This window comes from Branchiostoma lanceolatum, chromosome 17, assembly GCF_035083965.1.
Source record: "Branchiostoma lanceolatum isolate klBraLanc5 chromosome 17, klBraLanc5.hap2, whole genome shotgun sequence".
Classification (NCBI taxonomy): domain Eukaryota; kingdom Metazoa; phylum Chordata; class Leptocardii; order Amphioxiformes; family Branchiostomatidae; genus Branchiostoma; species Branchiostoma lanceolatum.
This window is the reverse complement of record NC_089738.1, coordinates 11,693,051-11,714,919: the sequence shown is the minus strand read 5'-3', so window position 1 is coordinate 11,714,919 and position 21,869 is coordinate 11,693,051. Positions and strand designations below refer to the sequence as shown.

Genomic DNA, 21,869 nt, shown 5'->3' with positions numbered 1-21,869 from the left:
AACAAATGGTGAATCTACGTTGCAATAGTTTGGAAACTGATATAAATAACATTAATGTTTCTAACATGTAAGAACACGGTAGAAGAATTTAAGAAAGTCAAACAAAGGTTAGAAATTGTTCCAAACAGTTACTTATCTAAGTTAGATCATTACAATTTAGGTCTCGAAAATGTTAGAACTTTTAAAAAAGGGCAACATACACCCACATGGTAATGTGGAATTGACTGCTGTAGGATACTCAAAAAAATGTTGCCTTGATATTGGCTTGGCTATAGCTAATAGATTCATTGAGGCAGAATAATATAACCTAATATTATGAAAATTTTAAAAGTCTACATTTGTAGGGCAGTGACACCAGGTTCAGTAGGTCATTGACATTTGGGGCATTGATTTACATAATGTTCAGCAAGGCTTATACATTTTGCATGTTAAGTTCCCTTGAACTCTTATAAGCCTTATTGAAAGTCCAAATATACTTCTTCAAGGGGTCTTATATAATACCAGTATAACAAGATGCCAGACTTTCTGCTTGTAGTTTCTTAAGGCCTTATTATGAAAAGTCTACATTGCAATTGTGAATATGATTATTAGTAAGGTGGAATCTTAGTACTGTTCACCCAATATTTCAAACCCCAAAACATTCATCTTTATTGATAATATTACCTAGAATGAATATACTGCTTTCAACAGTACATTAGATATTTAATCAGGGAATATTGGCACATACTGTAATATTATTATCGGAAATAAATAATAGTGGCTGTATTTTTTCATAACATCTTCGCTCCTTTCGGAATGAAAAGCTGTACACTCAGCCCTGCTTTCAGTTTTATGTACTTGGAATAAAATTCTACCATATGAAGTGCTGTAACTCTGGCACAGCATGTTATATATATTCATGATATAACCTAGATAGACTCTGCTCAAATCGGGATTTTTAATTCACAAAATCAGCAAATGTCATTGTCTATTTATCTTTCCAGTTTGTATATTTATCCTTCCAGTTACATGTGTTATCCTTCAACTTAAAATCACCCCTTCTTTCAAATTGTGAAATTATTTGTGTACACAGGTGGTATAATGCAATACATTTCGAAGCAGAAACTAAAACAGACCAACAATCTTTGCGCTTTCCCTTACAATGGATTTGTGGCTTTTAACCTGACTTACATTCATTTTTCAACTATACCTGGGGTGAAAGTGTGCCCTTGCCACTGGTGGCCGTTAATTACAAATTACGCTATTAGACTCTTAACGACCCAATCCATTCTCCTCCACACTCCGGGAGCATATGTCCACAGCCCGGTTTTCCACGTGACGAGGCGTCATCAACATAACGTGAAAGCATTAGTCATGCAGGCTGCGGATCAGCCTGCTTTACCCGGGCACTTTATTCATGGGGCGCTTTAGAAATGCTAATGCAGTGTGGATATGAGGGAGGATATTGGGGATGATGGGTTGGTAGTACCATCAGTGTGCCCTCGTAACCGCCGCAGAGAAGACGACAGCTCTCGCAGGGATCATGCCGCAGCTACAACAGTCGCTCTCCGTCACGTAGGTCTCCTCCGCCTGCTCTCTCCGAAATTGATGTGCTGCCCGAGCGCTGCTGATCGGAGCGATAGTTCAGTGCCATTACTCATCATCGTTGTCTTCCTCTTTGTGTTTCTGCAGGGTCTTCAAGAAATCCAGCCCCAATGGAAAGGTAGGATGCTCTTTGTTTACTCCTATGTCTCATGATTGTGTTTCTGTAAACGATAAAGAACTCAATTTTGAAATTTCATCATAGAAAAAATATATTTGGGCAGTGTTGCTTCAATAGAAATGAGAAGATGCATTTTGAGATTCTGATATACACGGGTTGAATCAAGGATTCTAGAGCAATCGTGTGAAATGTATTGCGGCATTTTATATATATATATGCTGCTGACAGTTCAATGTACATGTACAATATAAGTGGTGCTAACTAGAGCATCGATTTGATTAACAGAAATTACTTGTTGTAGATTTAGGGATTGTTTTGATTCGTAATTCTTTGAACATTTGTCCGCTCCCATCCACTCAATCGACATGTTTATCTTCAAAATTACTGTTTTGCACACAGTTTTTTCCATCTCTGGAATGAAGCAACATGAAAGACACTGGTACCTCGCTCTGTACTCATGTTTGCATTTACCGTCCCCCGGCATTACAAGCCACTGCCGCCCATCAATTTACTGGAGAGGTAGCGTGACCTAGTGCGAGAGACACCTGCTCAAAAAGCGACTTGCAAAACCCTTTAGTTTGACATCATAAACATTCGCTCCAGTGACGCAGATGGAAAAGTATACTTAAGCTAAAAACTAGGATTTAGAGGGAGTATTACTTTATCGACTTCCAATGTTAATAAATATGCAGCGCTAGCGAGGAGGATTTGGCATTTCGGGGAGTTCGACGTGCGCGCGTACAATTTCTGCTGATTACCATCTCACCGCTCCATCTCTGCCTGTGTGGCCTTGGGCTATGTCAGAATATGAATACAAATGAACTGTGTTTCATACTCAGACACCATGATCTGTACATTTCATCTCCACCACAGTTACATTTGCATGTTGCTATTTTTTAATCTTTGCTCTATAAGTCTAGTGGCCGGAAGTAGCCTTTTTTTTCCTTATTTCCTTTATTTAACTTACAGACAGTACAGGTGATTACTCACCTCTGCTAGTTATCTCTCCAAAAGCCTTGGGGGGCTTGAGGCATGTACCATGAGTGCAGGCTCAAAATGTGAAAATTATGACTTTGTAGGCCTTATTATCTTTACATCGTGTTACCATTACACAATCTGAGAGCAGTGGAAATAAATCGAAATTGGCATCTGTCATATTTATCAGATTCAATTTTTTCCCCACAAAGTTATTTGGGAGAAAGCGAGAGCAGTGACAGGCTAGGTGAAGTCTGCTGTTGCATGCGTGCGTGGGTGGATACGAATTACATTACCAGGCTTGATATCCAGGGAGATCTTCGAAGAGAAGTAAATTGCAATCTCCTCTTTTTGGCATGTACATTGTGTAGTGTGCGAAAGCCAGTGTTGATTTTTCATCCAATGTTAAACTGGGCATGGCTGTATGAAAAAACTTTATTTCAAAAAGCAAAATGTGACTTCAGATTAATGTACATATTTCAAAGATATATATTTTGAAATTCAACAGTACTATGACAAATGTTTTTGCCTCTTTCAGTTTTAAATGACAGTCATGAATTTGTTTACAAATGATTCATAACCGTTAGCATCTGTCGCCTTATCTTCTAATGCCTGTGAATATGATTATATGTCCAACTGGACTATAAATTGGCAGCAAGTATTATGCAGTTGTAACTTAGAATCACTCTTGAACATAGTACATGTAAGATGGTTGTTTATGCAGGTAACCTTTGAAGTTTCCATCTATTTTGCGCTTATGTATGTATGTCAAACCCTTGCAAGATGGCAATCAAAGATTGTAAATTCTGGATGGGACCTGGTTAGGAATGATCTATTTTTAGACTGCGGGATGAGAGGACAAATAAAATTGCCCTAGAAATAAATCATCATCTAATGAAACTGATGTTTTTAGAACGGAAGGCCCTGCATGATATTCTAGCAGAAGAATAATCCTAAGAGGACAATTTACACTCAGTGATTCTGCCAGCGTGCATCTTAATTCCTAATCTGTACCATCACAACATGTGCCATCTATCAAATTGGCTTTTGAGTGTACAAGGCTATTAGTTTATGCCCCTGCACAACAGAGTTGTTAAGTTGTTCCCAGAAATTAAATCCTGAAGTGGGTAAAACGGAAAGCAACATATTAGGAATTTTTTGTTGTTGTTGTAACATTATTAATAATACATGGTGGCCGCACATTGCCTCGTCTTCATGCCACCACCAAAAACAAAGGATTGTATGTGAATACCAAGCAACCAAAGCAAAGTATACAAATACAAGATAAAACCTATGAAATTAACAAATGTTTATCCAGTCCATTCAAACTGAGCATGGATAATTTGGAGAAATTAGCTATTAATATTATGAAAGCGTCTGGTATCAATTAATAAAAGTAAGATTTGAGAATTGGTTGCTGTGGACAGAAAAGAAGATCCTCTTAGGAGTAGATGGAATGAAGGTCATAATCTGGTAGATTATAAAGCTCTGTAACAAGACATATGGAATTGAAATCGGGAAATCTAACTATTTCAATCTGCAATATAGTTAGTACATTATGTATGAGGACAAAGTTCGAAGGATGCAGCATGTGAAACTGCTGTCCGGCACAAACAAACACACAAGTTGTTTTCCTTTTTTCTGAAAGAACCCTTAGACTTAGTATGCTGTCCATAACAGTGCTCCTTCTGATTTCGAACATAGTTCAATGAAATGCCTGAAAGGCTTCGAAAATCAATCTCTGTACGTCCTGTGTATCCGTGGAGGATACGGGCTGGCGGAACTTCAGATCGAGATTGCTCCTCTCCGTGTGTGGGAGTTCAAAGGCGAATCGCCATTAGAGTTTCAAAACCCACCTGAAATGGCGCACTCTGCGGATAAGTAGAGATGTTTCTGCCCACACATTTGTGCAAGGAAGCTAGTTGTACGCTTGTTTCTACATGTACATCATTTCTCAACACAACAGGGTTCGAAGTTCATTTGGGGAAATACGGGTGCACCTACCATACCTAAAACTGTAGGTGCACAAAATGAATTAAGTAAATGTCAAGAATATGCTGTATATTAGGGTTATATTATAGTAGGTATTTATCCTACACAAATATTGAGGGGCACCATTGCACCCAAAGTCAAGTGTACAGCTCTAATTTTGGTTGGTTGCACAAAATTGCATTATACACCCAGTATTTCTAGCCCTACTCTAAAGGGTTTCAATCTATAGATCCCATCTGCATCATGCATAATGACCTTGGCCTTTTTCCAAACAAAGTACAAGAAACTTTGCTTTTTGCGAAGTAAAAAGTTGTTTTTTATGCCTCTGCAAAACCACCAGGAAATGTGAGAATAGCTTGTAAATGTCATTAGATTTAAAGACATTAGAACAGATAAAAACATTCTATACAAATGTAGTGGTGCACTCTTCTGTTAGATTTAAACTTACAGATGATATCACCCATAAAATCCATGTTTCGCAGATCTAGAGTTAGTAGTTTTCCACACAAGTCTAAAACTATCAATTACGGAGGGATTAATTTTGAACTAATCTATTTTTGCAAAAGCAGACTAGCACTAACCTCAACCAAAGTGTAGTCGTGCAGACCAGATCTCTCCTTTGTGCACAGTTACTGCACACACTTCATTTGTCTGCCACAACATTTATCTCTGCCAGTGGATGAACAGGGACCCTGTAAAATTGAGCTGGCAACAAGAATAGATTTCTTGCAAGATCTGGTCTGTGCATTTTATCTAGTATGAATGTGTGTGTGGATCTGTGAAAAATTTCTTCTAAAAACATGGCTTACGAATTCAATTTCAAGTGCATTGAAAGATAATCCTATCCAGACAGGGTAATTTTGAGAGGACCTGGTCATAGTTGATAAGGTTTTGTCAGATTTAGACTTTTCTCCATCAGCTTAACCATTATGATTACAGAAATTGCTCTCACACAACATAAATTGTGACTACTAGTATTAAGTCAAAGCCATGTGCATCTGGCCTTAATATATGTTATATGAATATGATAGAAGCTGGTGACATATTTCAATTATATCACTATTATTTGTATATATAAACGTCATATATATATATATAAATTTCATATATATATATTATATATATAAAGTTAACTTTGCATAAAGATTTAATATGCCATAACTTAACATACGAAATAAGCCATAAATGTGCATTTAGATATCGCATACATGTAAATCATCAAGTACAAAGATACAGTTTGGCATATCTTTACATACAAAACAAGCCATGAATGAGCATTTAGATATGGCATAACTCATTATGTACAAATATACAATTTGGCATGATAACTTTACGTACAAAATGAGCCATGAATGTGTATTTGGATTTGCATAAATCCTCATGCACCAAAACAGGGATGTCAATGTTGTAAAGTGCCCTTATGTATTCAAGGTAAAAGTAAAGTGGTGTTCGGTTATGACGCTTTTAAAGGGTCCTTATGTGTTTTTGAAAAGTTAAGTCGTGTTTTGTCAAGTACAACCAAGTGGATATGCATATTTGACTCTAGCCTTTTCAGTGTATCATTTACATCTGATTGCAAAATCAGCAGCCTTGACCGTAGAATATTCCATAGGAAGCATTACGCACCTCCAAGCTCAGAGAACAAAACTTTCTTGATTAAAAACAATATGGAAGCCAATTTTACTTAACCTTTTTATGCAACAGGCCATTTTTAGAGTGTGTTATTTTATTTTATTTTTTTGAGAGACTGGCTTTAACTAAGCAGAAATGTGGAGATGACTTTTTTTTCTTATGTGTACGTGTTTGCTAAAGTGAGTTAGAGTGCTCTCTCACCCTGAAGAATGCCCCAAGGTCATGCCACTTAAAGCTTCCCAAGAACTTCAAATTTGCCAAGGTCACGTCAGCTTAATGTTGTAAGTTTGAAAAATAGAGAGATGACAGCAAAATTACGAGAATTTGTTAACTGGTTGAAGTACTGTAAATGCAGAAATGTTTTCGTGGTGGTTTTATGTTGTTTTACCGTGACCGTTTCACAGCAAACAGCGTATCATACATGTAAGCACAGTGACACATGAACACACACACATAGACACACATACGTACAGTACACACCCATGTACACACAAATTACACACGACATAAAAATTACACACACACACACACACAAAGACACACACACATGTACACACAAATACAACACACACACACATGCACACACAGATAACTTTATACTTTTAAACATTACCAATGCTGCTTGAATACTCTGACCTTCTGATCATTGCCTACTCATGTAAAAAAAAGATATGTTCCCTTATGAATCATAATCCAAAAAGCAGTCCCAAGCCCTCCAAGTAATACTATAAGACTGGAGGAGATGTGTAATTACATTTCTAGATTTTGCAACCCTGATATCAAACATGCCTGTCAGCACCAAAACAGGGATGTCAATGTTGTAAACACACACACACACACACATGCACACATAGATAACTTTATTCTTTTAAACATCACCAATACTACTTGAACACTCCGACCTTCTAATCATTGCCTACTCAATGACATGTAAAAAAAAGATATATTTCAAGATTTAACCCAGTTCCCGTATGACTTATAATCCAAAAAGCAGTCCCAAGCCCTCCAAGTAATACTACAAGACTGGAGGAGACGTGTAATTACATTAATAAATCTCGCAACCCTGATATCAAACATGCTTGTCAGCACCATGTCTTAAGGGAGGCAAAGGAATACTAATCATCCTGAATTGATACTGTAAGTGCAGAAATGTTCACAGGAATTTAATTTTGCGGTAGGGAGAAAATGGAGTGTTCCCGGTGGTTTTTGAATTTGCGTTTGAAACAACAGTAGCGCTGCAGTCACAGTGGAACGGCTTTTCGCGGTGGTTTTAAGTTCGCAGTAAAGAGTTTATTGCGAAAACCGCAAAAATAAAACCACATTTCTGCATTTACAGTACTGTACTAGGCAGCTGCATTTTAAATGTTGTATAATGTTTTTACAAGACACATATACAGACACGGGTGGCTCAGGCGTTGTAATCAAAATAAATATATAACACAAAATTACTTAACAGAAACAAACTCATACAAAGTGCGAAAATATCCTTCGAACCCATTCATTGATAAAATTGTTTAGAAAATTGAATGAAAAGAACATGGGAAAAAAGAATGTCTTGTTTATGTTCCATCGCTAACTCATGTCACACCCCTTGTTTACCTACATGATAGGCGATATAGTTTGAAAGACATACGCAGATTGGACTTAGTCGAAGGAAGCAGTGATGATGATGATGATGATGATGATGTTACCAACAGACCTTTCCTTTCGAGAAATCCTTCAAGTTTACCCTTGACTTTGCAACCCTCTCAACAAGAATTCTGCTATAGTTTTCTTCATTAAACTTTTAAGAAGAACTTTTGTTCAATGTTGGGATCAACAGCAATTTTTCCAATAATTCCCCTTGAACATGATGTTAAGGTTTTGCCAATCAAACTCATCAAGCCGCTAAATATGTATGTAGTTCCACTTATGTAATTACTGCCACGCTCATTTCCGCCTCTCGCACTCAGCACAGCTCTTTTGTAATGACGTTGGGGTTTAATCATCGTACACCCCTGGCACCCATTCTGTAGGGTTGCGAATGAGTATTCAAATGATGAGCCATTTTCAGTCCAACACTTATCCGAATGATGAGCCATTTTCGGTGCCATTAGATTTTAGGGACCTGCAGTTCGACCAATGTGTTCTCCACGTGAGTCTAATTGCGATGATTTTCCAACGCCTGGAGTGATAATTGTACCCAAAGTGCCATTCAGAAGGACAGTGTTTTAGTAATGAGACACCATTAGTGTAATGACGCAAACTTTTCCACTGCGTAATCTATTTCTAGATTTGTCTCTGTGAAACTGTTTTTTTTTTTACTTTCATCATCATCATTTTTGTCGCATTTCCGTTCAAACTGAGGCAGGCTGTCATCGTGATTCTCCCATGACTCTTGTCTGTCACTAACCATTGTGTCTTTCCGACCAAATCAAATGAAAATATTAATTTTTTTTGCTTCACAGAAGTTAAATCAAACGAAAATAACCAGGTATATTTTCTCAAGGGAAATGTAATTTCTCAATCAAAGCTAGAAGCCCTTAGAGTAGCCTGTACTCACAAATTTGATTTCTTTTTTTTTTCTACTTGTTACCCTGCACCTGGCAACACCCCCAAAATATTCCACCAACATTTCAGATTTAGGAACAGCTCAATTGAGCAATTAGTGAAAATGAGTTTTAAGTGAAAAGTACTCTCTTTTTTTACCTCTTTCCTTGGAATACAATCAAACTGTCAATTTTGGTGTAAAAATAATGATTGCGAAAGAAAATTTGTTATGAAGGGCTGTGATAATGTTGTATACAGCAGACTAACAATGTCTCAATTACTTTACTCATCTATGGTATTCATATCTTCAGTTGCTTAAGAGACCAACGCATATCAGGCCTTGAATAGGCCTCAGAAGATATGAATGGCACCAAATTCATATTTTTAATACATGTTACATTAATCAGACCTGTACTAGAGTATGGTCACGTGCTACTTGTAGGCTGTAACAAAGTGCAGGAGCAAAACATGGAGAGGGTACAAAAGAGAGCGCTGCGAATAATCTCTCTGGGAGGAAGAAGGGAAGTGCCCACATTGCCAACGTTGAAAGTACGCCGTGAGGCTGCAGCTGTAAAGCTACTAAGAAACATGCTGGAGGAAAATCACCCACTGCACGACATGGTTCCTCCTGCTAGGGCTCTTGCCTCAGGGCGAACCTTGAGAAATGGCACGGCCGTCACTGTACCAGCAGCCCGTACACAGAGACTCAAAAACTCATTCCTCCACCAGGCTATCCGCCTGTACAACAAGGACACTCAGTAACACTCATACTGTTAGTTTGATTTCCAATGATGTTTCTAGACGAGTGGCTTTTGCTCTTAACTGTGTATACGGATATTGTATATTTATGCACTGTTACATGTTATGTTATGTTACATGCGTATTGTTTTTTATTAATTGTGGATGATGTTGTGTATAGTGCTTGTGTAAAAATCAACACAATTCAGCTTCTATGTAACGCTGCAAGGTTGATTTAATAAACGGAATTGGAATTGGAAATGCTGCATTGAATGATGGTTGCCAATTAGGAAATAAATTTGTTGTCAATCATCAGTTTGCATAAGACCTTGAAAACAGTTGCTATGGAGTGATCTTAGGGTCTTTGGAAAATGTTGAGAGACTGCTTTTTGCACAGCAATCTCAAGATTCAGAGAAAAGCTCTTAGGATGCTGTCCTTGGTGCTTAATATTTGGTAGGGTGCAAGAACCGCTTCAGCTGAGCTGATTGGGCTTGTGTGTTGTGCTGAGTGGTTGTTACACTGGCTAATCAATTTAGATTCAGAACTTAAAGATGGTTCAGGGAAAGAGAGAGAGAGAGAGGTGATTCGGGGCATGTCCTTGGTGCTGAACTTATGGCTACTCTGGTTTTCCACTGAAACATTGTAATTCCAGCACCCTCTCCATACAACTCTTCCATAAAACTAAAAGCAGTTGGAAGACAATAAAACTTTGGTTAGGACAAGTCCTTTTTACTGCAAAACACCTGAGATTGCAGCTGTCATATATAACATTAACCACATGATCTCTCCATATAATTCCAACCAATGTATCAATAATGGCGTAATGAAAAGTACCTGCTGAGACTTGTAAGATCAATGGTTTGGCAGGATATTGGCAGGACAAAGAATATATGGCATTTTTCCTACCACTAACAGTATATATAGACCTGTTTGTTGTTGTTATTGCTTTGAAAAAATGCCATCTAATTCTACATGATTTACAAATCCTTATATCCTCCAGGAGTTTTGTTTTGATATAAAACCTTTGCACTTTTAGCAAAGTGGTTTTACATAAGGCACACACGCAAACGTCTTCCATCTCCATTGTGCCATCAAGTCCTGTCTTTAGACCTTCCCTGCCATTATGATATATAGTTCATGAAAGGAGTGAAACGAGTGAGAAAGTCTGCACGATACAGGTAGCTTTAGACGATCGTGAACTCTTAGGATGCAAAGGGACCAACCAAGTACTGTTACAGTAGAAGAAACAGTATGAAATGCACATGCAACATTATAAATCTTCCTTTCCCTAACAGTACTTCTAATAATGGACATTTTATCAAGCTCATAGTTGCTGCATTTTATTTTTCTGTAGTTCATTTTGAGTAAAGACATGTGTTTTGAATTCTCCACACATATATTTACAGATGCACAGTTTCCTGTATGCAATCCTTCCAGGGCCCTTGAATTTTAGCTGCCTCGGTTGATGCCCAACCTTTTAGCCCATCGAAGTGTTAAGAGCTTCCCTGTTGAGAGCACTTGTGTAATGTAAAATTCAAAAGCAATTGATCTCAACCCCTCTTACACAGCGAACAGAAGCTAACAAAATCACAACACAAAGCCAAACCTTTGATGGTGTAGAATTAAAGTTGAACAGTCAACTTTGATGTTTTGACGGTCCTGCCACTTTTGTTGTACAACAGGTTTTAAAACAGCAAATTGAGGAAATCTTAATGTGAATTTTTATGATGTGTCAGTACCACTTTAATCCTTTTTTCTGTTTATCCAGATCACAGTGTACCTGGGTAAAAGAGACTTTGTTGACCACCTAACACATGTGGACCCAGTAGGTAGGTATCTGCAAGCAGAATATACACATTTTTTTCTGAATCCCAAGCAGATGTCTGGATGGAAAATTGTGAACCTTAAGCTTTTGAATGCCTCATTCTATAACACACAATCCTGAAGCCTTGGCTGTCAGGAGAACAGGGCACTGAGAAAAGTTTCACAATATTCCAACCCAAGATCGAAAGACAGTGTTATTGACTTAACCCAGCAAGAATAGAATGTAAATTTTCTTCTTTGCAAGTCAGGTACTCTTTTCCATTGCCTGCAAAGATTTTGGCAGCATTTTTGGTCAAATTCCCTATGAAATTGTACTGCTGAAAGCTTTCATTTGGTGCAGCCAATTTGAGCTGTTTTCGAGTGGCAGAGTATTGGAAGGATTTCTTTCACAGAAAACCTTTTGTCTGCACTCGATGTAGCTTTCATGTGTGGTCATGCTTGACCAATATGGAAATAAAAGTGCTGAAAAGCATGGCTGCACATCAGCTTCAGTCAATACTACAACAAAGAGGGGATCACAGCGGTGACCTTTCTGAAAATCAAGTTTCAATACTGGCATCAGTGCACTTAGATTGAACTTAGTGATGATTTTGAATTCTGTACTGAGCTTAGTTGGGAAGGGGCAGACAGGTGGCAACAGACTATGCTCTCTTTGACAAAAATCTGTCTAGATCATATCTTACACAGAAATACACTTATGTAAGTAACATCAATGCGCAACTTCTTTACTGAGTTTCTTAGAAAGCTCTTTTATTTGATCCTCAAAGGTTTTACATTCTTGACACAGTGCGTGACCGTAGGGCTGTTCAAATGTAAAAATAGCCCGCATCTTAATGTAACCTTGCTATCTGCCTGCCATCTGAATCCCTTAGGACACATAAGACATGACGGGAATGCCAATATTGGGATATAAAAGCATGTCTTATAATAGTCACACGCAGGGTGTTATCTACAAATGGGAAACGGGCTAGGCTGTATGCCAGGGAACGTTTAGGGAGTAGGAATGTGTACTGGTACCCAGTACCGCTACAGTTCCACGAAAATCATTAGGTTCAAAATACAGAAACATCAATGTACCGGTACTGTACCTGAATAGACATGCACTCAAGTGTATACTAGTAACTTGTTGACTTACTTTGTGACTAAAAATGTGTTATTCCTGCAATAAAGATAACAATTTAACACTGAAAAAAGATTAAAACATTGCGTGGACATTGAAACCAGCACCATGTTTGATTTGAGATCCTGTTGAAAGCACAGGTTCTCTGCATAAGGCATCTGGAGCATGAATAAACATTCTGTTAACTGTTCATGTTTCTCTCATCATCGAAGACCACAGGTCACTTTGTCAAATTATTAAGGTACATGTACATGTTCATACCTAAACGTCTGTGCCAGTACCTGTACCTGATGTTACATTTAGGTACACATTCCTAGAAGGGGGGGATTTAGACAGCTTACTCAATGAAATATTCTAGAAAATTCAATGTTATTTGTTTTCCTATCTCTACATGATTATGAAACCAGCAATTTTTTTCATAGTTCTTGCTTTGGGGCTCACTTTACAGTTTGACCATCCATAGCTCCATTCAACTAATTCAACCCGTCCACACCCTATCCTAAATAAGCCATCAAAAAGAAAAGGCAGTCTTGAAAGACGCGTGTAACATAGAATATAGGGCTGGCACACAATTCTTTCCCCTTCAGATTTAAGATCTGCCAGGCTCTTTTGAAATTTGAATCACAGCTTTCATCCCAGTCGCTTCTATCTTCTTTTGATCTCCTAGAGAGGGGAGGTGAACCTAGAATAGATAGGAAATCATAAGTCCAAATCAAATTTTGTTGCCGCCTCCATAGAGTGTTAGAAATATCAAGAGGGAAGTAACATGAAGTGTCCATTATACATGTGTACCCTCTTCACTCCATGGCAGCTCATTCGTGTAATTGGCTAAGCATAGTCATCCACCCACGCAAAGCTAGGTACTTGAAAATCAGCCATTCAGAATCAGGGGCACTTCTTTGGATAGAGATAATAAACAATATATTTTTAGAAGAAGGAAATTGAATTTAGTTATCGACTTTGCATTTGAAATCCATGAGTGACTGAGTTTTCTTGGAATTGCTATTCCCTTAATAGGTGGGATGTGGAGGCCTATGGAAGAAATTTTGTGTTTTTGGTTACCTGACCGACCCTAGCAAAAAACTTGTGGGGAAAATCGTAATGAAAGGCATTTGAAACATTGTTGATTTTTACAAGAACATCAACAGACAAGGAAACATGTACTCAAAATGTTGACGGCATAGGAAAAGCTCAAACCAGTTTAAGACAGCTTAAATATATCTAGTCCCTTTTAAATCTGTATTATGTAAGTTTCTAATTGTACTTTTCTGTGATTCACAGATGGCGTCATTCTGGTGGACAAAGAATACCTGAAAGACAGAAAAGGTAGCGTAATGACATTTAGATTTACTGTATTTTTTACCTGTATTTCTTTTAGATTGTTAGAAAATTCAGTCATTTGACTGCAAAGTTACTGTTGAACTAAACTACCTTTCATCTTGGTTTAACATCTACTAACATAATTTCACCAGAGTACATAATTCCTCCACCCTGAAAATATATGTCCAAATAGATCTCCAAATCAACGTCCCCCAGTATAATGCACACCTGTACATTGCACATCTGATCTGTGCATACCTGGGGGGTGCTGCACTAGAGATCTTTCAAACCCACTGTTTTTCAAGTGGCGGATTTATGTAACCCAGCGGATTAATGATAATGACAGTTAACAAAGTTGTACATGTTTTAATTTTCCGCTTCTCTCGCAGTGTTTTCGCACATTCTAGCAGCATTCCGATATGGGCGAGAGGACCTTGACGTGTTGGGGCTGACGTTCAGAAAGGACCTGTACATCGCCTCCGCCCAGGTCTACCCACCGCAGCCGTCTGAACAGAAGCCTCTAACCAGACTGCAGGAGAGGCTCATCAAAAAACTGGGACAGAATGCCTATCCCTTCTTCTTTGAGGTAAGAAACAGACAAGAAATTATTGAAAAACAGAGTTTCAAATTGTGTTAATTGTAAAGAAACATCAGGTATTTCAAAATTGTAACCAGACATCAGAAAAAGCTTTTCAGAGAACAGGCCTAGGGACAGAATGCCTATCCTTTCTTCTTTGAGATCAGAAACAGATAAGAAATTATTGTAAAAACGGAGTCATAGAATTGTGTCAATTGTAGAGAAACATCACAAGTATTTCAAATTTGTAACCAGACCTCAGGAAAGGCTCTGGCACAGAAAATGAATAGATCAATAATATTACATCTTATGTGTGCATGATTGAAATGTAATGAGGAGAGCAAGGAACCTCTGGTGCACCCCCTACTTATATTACTAAATGGAATGACCCTATTTTCTCCCACAGATGCCCAAAAATGCACCATCATCGGTCACCCTGCAGCCTGCCCCAGGGGACACTGGGAAGGTATGTGTCAGCGCACATCAGATAGAGCCTGTTAGTCCCTAAGTGTCCATGAATGCTGATATAGGCATCAAATGGCTTATACACTGATCCTTTTGGTGTATGTAAAGGCAGGTGTGCAGAAAATACACTCCAAGCAGAGGATGGGTTTCGGCTTTTTAGTTGGGCTCTCTATTTTGTCATGTTTTTTTATGTTACTAACATAAAGAAACCGCGACATAAAGAAATCATGACAAAAACGACACAAACACCTAAAAAGCTGTAAAAAAACAAGCCGAAAACCCAACCTCTGCTTGGAGAGTATGCAGAAACGGGGACATGGCCCTGACATTGAAAATAGGTCACCTCTCAGGGGACTGTTATCTGTCTTCAGAAATGTTTAGACATCACGTTGAATGAACATACATTTCGTATTGACTAGTATGTTTGACTAGAGGCATTAGCAAATATTTTTCTATGACAAATCTGAGACAGTGCATAATGAGGTCATCTATATTGGACAGACTTTTAAAAACTCTGTCATTTTTATTCAGTGCAGCTCTTTTTACTCACTTTCAAAGTTTAATAGGATCTCCCCAAATCTGTTGTCTTAGTTTTTTATTTTTACACAATTGTTTAAGCTGTTGGTGCCAAAATATGACTATGAACATTTGGGTTTGATTCATATACTGAATGATACATTCAATCTTTTCAAAGTGTATGATTTTTTTCTTAAACCTGAAAGAGGTACAGCTATCAAAAACAAGAGAATTATATTGGTCGGGCATAGGGAAATGGTATTATGGATTGTAAGCTGGAGATAATACTCATGTGTATAATCCTTGTTTTCCTACCCTTTGACTAGCTAAGGGGCGTTTTCTAAAGCCTATGATCATGAGTTTACATGGCAATATTTGCATGCATAATCATTGTAGGATCCTATGAGTGATTCCAATTTTTCTGTTTTGACAATGACTCTCCTGCTAGGTTTTTTTCTTACCCTACAGGACTTTTTTGGCAGGGGCATCCCCCCATGGATTTTCTATGCTATAGTTTTAACTACTCTGCCAAATAAGTCCTAAAAACTCTAAAGTAAGTTGTTTGCTTGAACCATGCCAACCCAGGAAACAGTAAGTTTTAATGGAAATAAATATCCCATTCTAACCAGTTAGTTCTAGAAAATACCATAGAAGTCTTCCCCAAACTGTCAAATAACATACTCATTCCATATCACATCAAAACAAGTTAAATGTACCCTAAGCTTTAATACTTATAGCATATTCATCTCATGTTACAGTTAGCTTTAGAACTGTCTTAACATCCACTAATCATCTAGCCTGAGTGTCATCCTGTTTAGTTCCAGGCTCTACCTTCACCAAATCTTTGATGAAGGTAGAGCCTGGATATAAACAGGATGACACTCAGGCTACTAACCATCAGTTAAAAAAAGTTTTACCACAAATCACAGTCTTAAGTCTTGGTAAAATTAAATGTTTTCAAACCTTCATGGTATATAACTTTTGTGCCATTCCACAATTAGTCTTAGCCTCCTTTTGTGCAAATGACATATTAACTTAATTACCACTTTTTTTTTAGTCATAGAAATGACAATCATATGTCCCCTAATCTTCGGTGTAATAACACACCGGTTTTCATCTAGTGTAATGTTTAGTCTAATGCCCAACATCCTTCAAGTGTAGGTACAATTAACAAATACATGTATCACATTGTACTAAATGTAGTCCTATTGGTAGTCCTTCATTACCAAATATGATTTGTCTGTGTCCTAGAAACCACATTAATATCCTTAGAGCTTCATTATGATACTATTGTCCTAATACTGCAGTAACTATTAATCTTAGAAACAGTAAAATTAATGCTAACCTCCAACCATCATTACTAATATCATGTTCGTTCCATTCCACAGTTACATTGTAGCTTTGGGAACAACAACTAAATGTCACCAAATCATTGTTAATATCCAGTTTATTTCATACCACGTAGTATTATAAGAAGCCGTAGCCAAAAATCCCCAAAACTTAATTGTAGGCATTTTTAATTGAGTCAATTAACCCTCAATAACAACAACAAATTAACCCTCCTCACGCGAGTAGTTACTATTTTCAAATCAGAGTTTTATCACATTCTCACAACATTTTTTTGTTGGAGCTGTTTTCAGTCACCACAGACCATGTAGTATAGAGCAGCCTATTAGCCCTACACCTTCACCATGATTCTCTGCCCTGGTATTCAGTTGCTTTTGTTTTACCTTCCAGCCATGTGGTGTGGACTATGAACTGAAGGCATTTGTTGCAGACAGCATAGAAGAAAAAGCTCACAAAAGGTAAAGGAACATAATATTATAGACTACATTAATGCTTGTTTTGATCTTCATGTAGTTGAAAAAAAGGACATTTTGAAAGGTCTCCACCCATTCCTTCTGTATATCAACCATTGCTGCGGTAATTCAATTCATCTTATTGTATGCAAGACATTCTGTCACCTTTGACCCATTGCTGAAGTCATGTGACCTTATGAGTCATGTGTCCATAAGGTCACATGACAAGTTTTGGGTCATTCTTTCTGATGAAGGCAGGAGTGACATATTGAATTTTGAATAACTTTAATTTCATAAAGTGTTGGAAGAGAAGTTTACTTTTTCGTAATATTTGTGGGCTTCTCTAACATCGTCCGCAGAAACTCTGTACGACTTGCCATCCGAAAAGTGACGTACGCCCCCTCGACGCCTGGACCCCAGCCCTTCGCAGAGGCCAGTAGAGAATTCATGATGAGCGCCAACCCTCTACATCTGGAGTGTTCGCTGGATAAAGAGGTCAGGAAAGTCTTTCATAAACAATTTCCTTTTAAAAGTTTTAATCATTCCATTTAGAACTCTAATGGGGCAGTCAGAAACATTTTCCTATCCCATGTTTTTGAAATGCACAAGGAGTTTAGAAAATTATTTGTCCTCAAGCAAAAACTGAAAGAACATCAAATTCAACATCCAAATCTGGTATTCAAATTTGTAACAGCAGCGCATGTTAAGCGCAAGTGCATTTGAATTATTTTTTTGGAAGCCCTTGGAATACAAGTAGAACCCTGTGAGATACTGTAGAATACATGTCAACATGAATATTTGGGAGAGATATGGAAATTACTGTGTTGCATGTCCTACTATGGTATACCCACAATGTTTCCTTGTCCATCCTTTAGTCATGTCTTCTTTATGCCTGTTATGTTTAGCTGTACTACCATGGGGAGCCCATCAACGTTAACGTGCAGATAACCAACAACTCCAACAAGACAGTCAAGAAAATCAGAATATCAGGTGAGATTTCTCAGCAGTTCTTGAAGTTATTCTTTAAGGTTGACATTTTTGGTAATTTTGTAAAACAATAGTGGTTATTAGAAAAATGTCATATTTAATGCGCATGTATTTTATTCCTGTTTCTCTTCCCAGTTCGACAGTTTGCCGACATCTGCCTGTTCTCCACGGCTCAGTACAAGTGTCCAGTTGCCATCCTGGAAACAGAGTAAGTCTCCCCTACAAATGAACTTGACACTCATCAAGTCAAGGTATTCCCATCTTCTTATCCCTGTTTGCTATCTGTAGTGGTGCAGTTGAGGTTTTCTCTCCTGTCATGCATGATGGCACACAGCAGCAAGTTACATTGCACCTTGCTGACATTGACAGATTTTTGAGGTAGATGTCTATGCAAGGTTTACATAATTAATAGTCTGAACTACATGGCATATCATAGACCATAGCGACATGTAGAACTTAGATAAGGTTATCATGCTTTCATACACGTTACCCTAGCTGTGTTCTTAACTTGTAATTTGTGTTTTGTTTGTTTGTTTGTTTTTTTGTTTTATGTAGGGACGGTTTTCCTGTTGGCCCCAGCCAGACGTTATCGAAAGTGTACACGGTCTGTCCGCTACTGAAGAACAACCTGGACAAACGCGGACTGGCGTTGGACGGCAAACTAAAGCACGAGGACACCAACCTGGCCTCGTCCACCATGTAAGACTCCTAGACATCTGTAGGAACAGTGCTGCATTAAAAGACTTTTTTTCCACAAACCAGAGTCAGAAAACTTTGTGAGATATTTAGAGCTATCGTAATATTTAGAGCTTTTGTAAACAATTTTGTGCTTTATCTTGTTTATTTCTTATGAAAAGAAGTGTTGTTATTAGCATAATTCATTTCAATTGCTGGCTGAAATATCCAGAAACACAGACAAGCAGACACCAAAAACAATACCTTTGTTTTTCACAGGTTCATTTTTTGTAAGAAATCGCTACACCAACTTGAGATATAATCAAATACTATTCTTATTGTATCAAGAAATGGATTTTTGAAATGCTCGTAAATGCCTTTTCTTTTCAAGACAACTGAAATACCAAGACTGTCACTTTCTTAGCATACAAGTTTTGGTTCTTGCCACTTGTGCTGAATGACATTCTCTTCAAGCAAATTTCCCTTAGTGTGTGAAAACTTTCACTCAGTGAGCTCTAAATCCTGATACCATTGACAGCAACATCAATTCTCAGTGTTGGATGGCCTGCATACAAATCACTACTTTTATGTCTACCCCATGTAATTGTTTCATATCTATATCCCCGGCGACGAATGACAATTTGATTATTACATTCATTTAAGAAAACTCTCACATAGTTGTACCTATGTTAGATTACATGCAATGTAAAATACTGCATTTGTTTCCACACCACTTGGTTGCATGATAACTGTTGCCCCGGTGCTGAATGACAATTAAATTACATTGTATAAGATTCATTTTAAACAGTACTCGCATAGTTGTACCTGTCCCTGGTGCTGAATGCATAACATTCTGAGCATTGTTGTATCTAGATCTGTCCCTGGTGCTGAATAACATTCAGATTACTGCACTTTTATCTGCCTTGTGAAATCAATCATATAGCTGTGTCTTTCCAAAGTGCTGAGTGACATTCTAATTACAACATTCCTTTCTAAAGAACGTTCATGTAGTTATACCTTTCCCTTGTGCTCGAAGGCATTCAAATCACCTCATTTACATTTGTATATGTACAGTAAGCAATATTCACATAACTTCATTAGTGTACCTAGTTTCGATTGACATTTTAATTACCACATTCATCTTTGAAGAACGCTGGCAGAGCTATATTTGTCACTCTTGCTGTCAATCATTCCATTTTTTGTTTATCAATACTAAAATACGTTCACATAACTTCATTAGTCCCTGCCTTTGATTGACAATCTAATCACTGCATCCGTTTCCATGAACATGCACATAGCTACACATGCATATCTGTCACTTTTACTAAATGTCATCCCAATTACTGCATATATATGTCAGGGTAGAGATTTCAATCTGGCAGAACCACCGCAAGAGATCCCGATCAAAGTCTCCGATAACAGGGACTCTAATCAGGATGCTAGCAATGTGTTAGGGACCTCCCCCATGTATAAATCCTAAATTTCAATTCAATCCATTGATCTTAAGTGACATGAATCAAACTTGCAAAGTTCTGTTTTTAAGGGAATGTTTTAGATTTACGGACCTCGATCAAGATCTCTACCGGGAAAACTGGTGATTTCGCCAGATTGAAATCTCTTCTCTGACATATGTATGAATACTGAGTCCTTAGCTACACAACCAAATGGATTTTATCTGGCGACACTTCAGTAACTTTTCAACCACCTTCCTTAAGGCTTAATCAACTGTACCACTCCTTGCCTAAAAAGAACCCAGTGAATGTTGATTTACCAACTTGATTAGATTATTTGAGGGCTCCGTGTATTTGCTTGTTAGTACTAATGAACCTTCATATCGCTCTACACGTCCCTGGTGCTGATTGGCATTCAAATCAATACTTCGTTTTTCAAAGAACTCTTGCATGGCTGTAGCTATCCCTGGTGCTGAAGGCGATTTCCATTGTGAAATATGTTCCAAATACAAGTTAACTGCTAGGCTGGAAAATTTTGATTTCTACATTCTGCAACATGTGATTTACAGTTACTGAGGCAGTATACTTATAGCTTGCCAAATTGCGAGGTGTTTAAATTTCTTCTGCAATGTTTAGGATTAGCAAATTGCAGCTTGCAGATCTGGTACTAAAAGCATTCACTCACCCTTGTCTCTTTTATTACCAGGCCATGTATGTAGTAGGTAAATGTTTTTTTGTTTTGTATTTTTCAGCATGACAAAGGACACAACCAGAGAGAATCTTGGGATAGTTGTGCAGTACAAGGTTAAAATCCGACTGATTGTGGCCTACGGAGGGTGAGTCACTCATTCTGAGTTATAGGATGATATATATTGCATATATTGCATTTATGTAAATGTTGCTATACAGGTATTTTAATCTTAGGTTATCTGTTTAGAGAATCTACCAGGTTTCTGGCCAAAATTTTATACATAGATAGTCCGTAATGAAGTCAGGTGTTTGTATCTATCTTTAGTTTGTAGGTTCATTCGTAGATACGTTTTTACCTACTTGAAAAGAGACATTCATGTGTTCATGATTTTACTGGAACTGTAAAAGAAACACATTATGAGTATCAAAATAAGGAATAGTTTTGTATCCGATACACAATTAGCTGTTGAGTCATGATCATTAATGACATTTTTGTTTCTTGTATGACAGAGACCTGTCTGTTGAGCTGCCCTTCACTATGAGCCATCCCAAACCTGAGACCCCACCTCCCAGCCCCAAACCTGACAGGGCACAGGGTCAGTTCAATTTCTTTATTTCAGATATTACACCCATATTATGGCTGTACAAACATAAAAACACAAGTAACCTATACATACAACAATTTATACATTCTGAGACAAGTTTTAACAGTAATTTCCAACACAAAAATTTTCAACTGCACAACACCAGTCTTTGTCAAGGAGTGAGCAATCCACCGCTGGGATGACGTCACGTTATGCAGATAGCAGTGGACCATAAGTAGCGGAAAGTCTGTGGCGCCCGCCGTCTCAGAATGATTTCTATCAACACAGTTGA

The 21,869-nt window shown here is 37.8% G+C and overlaps 1 protein-coding gene across 3 annotated transcripts in view; it reads left to right on the top strand.

Annotated features, from left to right (window-relative positions):
- LOC136423613 (beta-arrestin-1-like) overlaps positions 1-21,869 on the top strand; it is a 56,792-nt gene that overhangs the window by 29,200 nt on the left and 5,723 nt on the right. For 2 of the 3 annotated variants that reach the window (XM_066411846.1, XM_066411848.1), the window contains exons 3-14: positions 1,672-1,702; positions 11,338-11,398; positions 13,795-13,839; positions 14,223-14,419; positions 14,817-14,876; positions 17,129-17,196; positions 17,550-17,685; positions 18,096-18,180; positions 18,313-18,385; positions 18,733-18,876; positions 21,056-21,139; positions 21,504-21,589. In XM_066411846.1, coding sequence (XP_066267943.1) covers positions 1,672-1,702; positions 11,338-11,398; positions 13,795-13,839; positions 14,223-14,419; positions 14,817-14,876; positions 17,129-17,196; positions 17,550-17,685; positions 18,096-18,180; positions 18,313-18,385; positions 18,733-18,876; positions 21,056-21,139; positions 21,504-21,589 — 1,070 coding nt within the window. Of the gene's footprint in view, positions 1-1,334; positions 1,555-1,671; positions 1,703-11,337; positions 11,399-13,794; positions 13,840-14,222; positions 14,420-14,816; positions 14,877-17,128; positions 17,197-17,549; positions 17,686-18,095; positions 18,181-18,312; positions 18,386-18,732; positions 18,877-21,055; positions 21,140-21,503; positions 21,590-21,869 lie in introns of those variants that run through there. The other variant, XM_066411847.1, reaches the window with a different exon arrangement.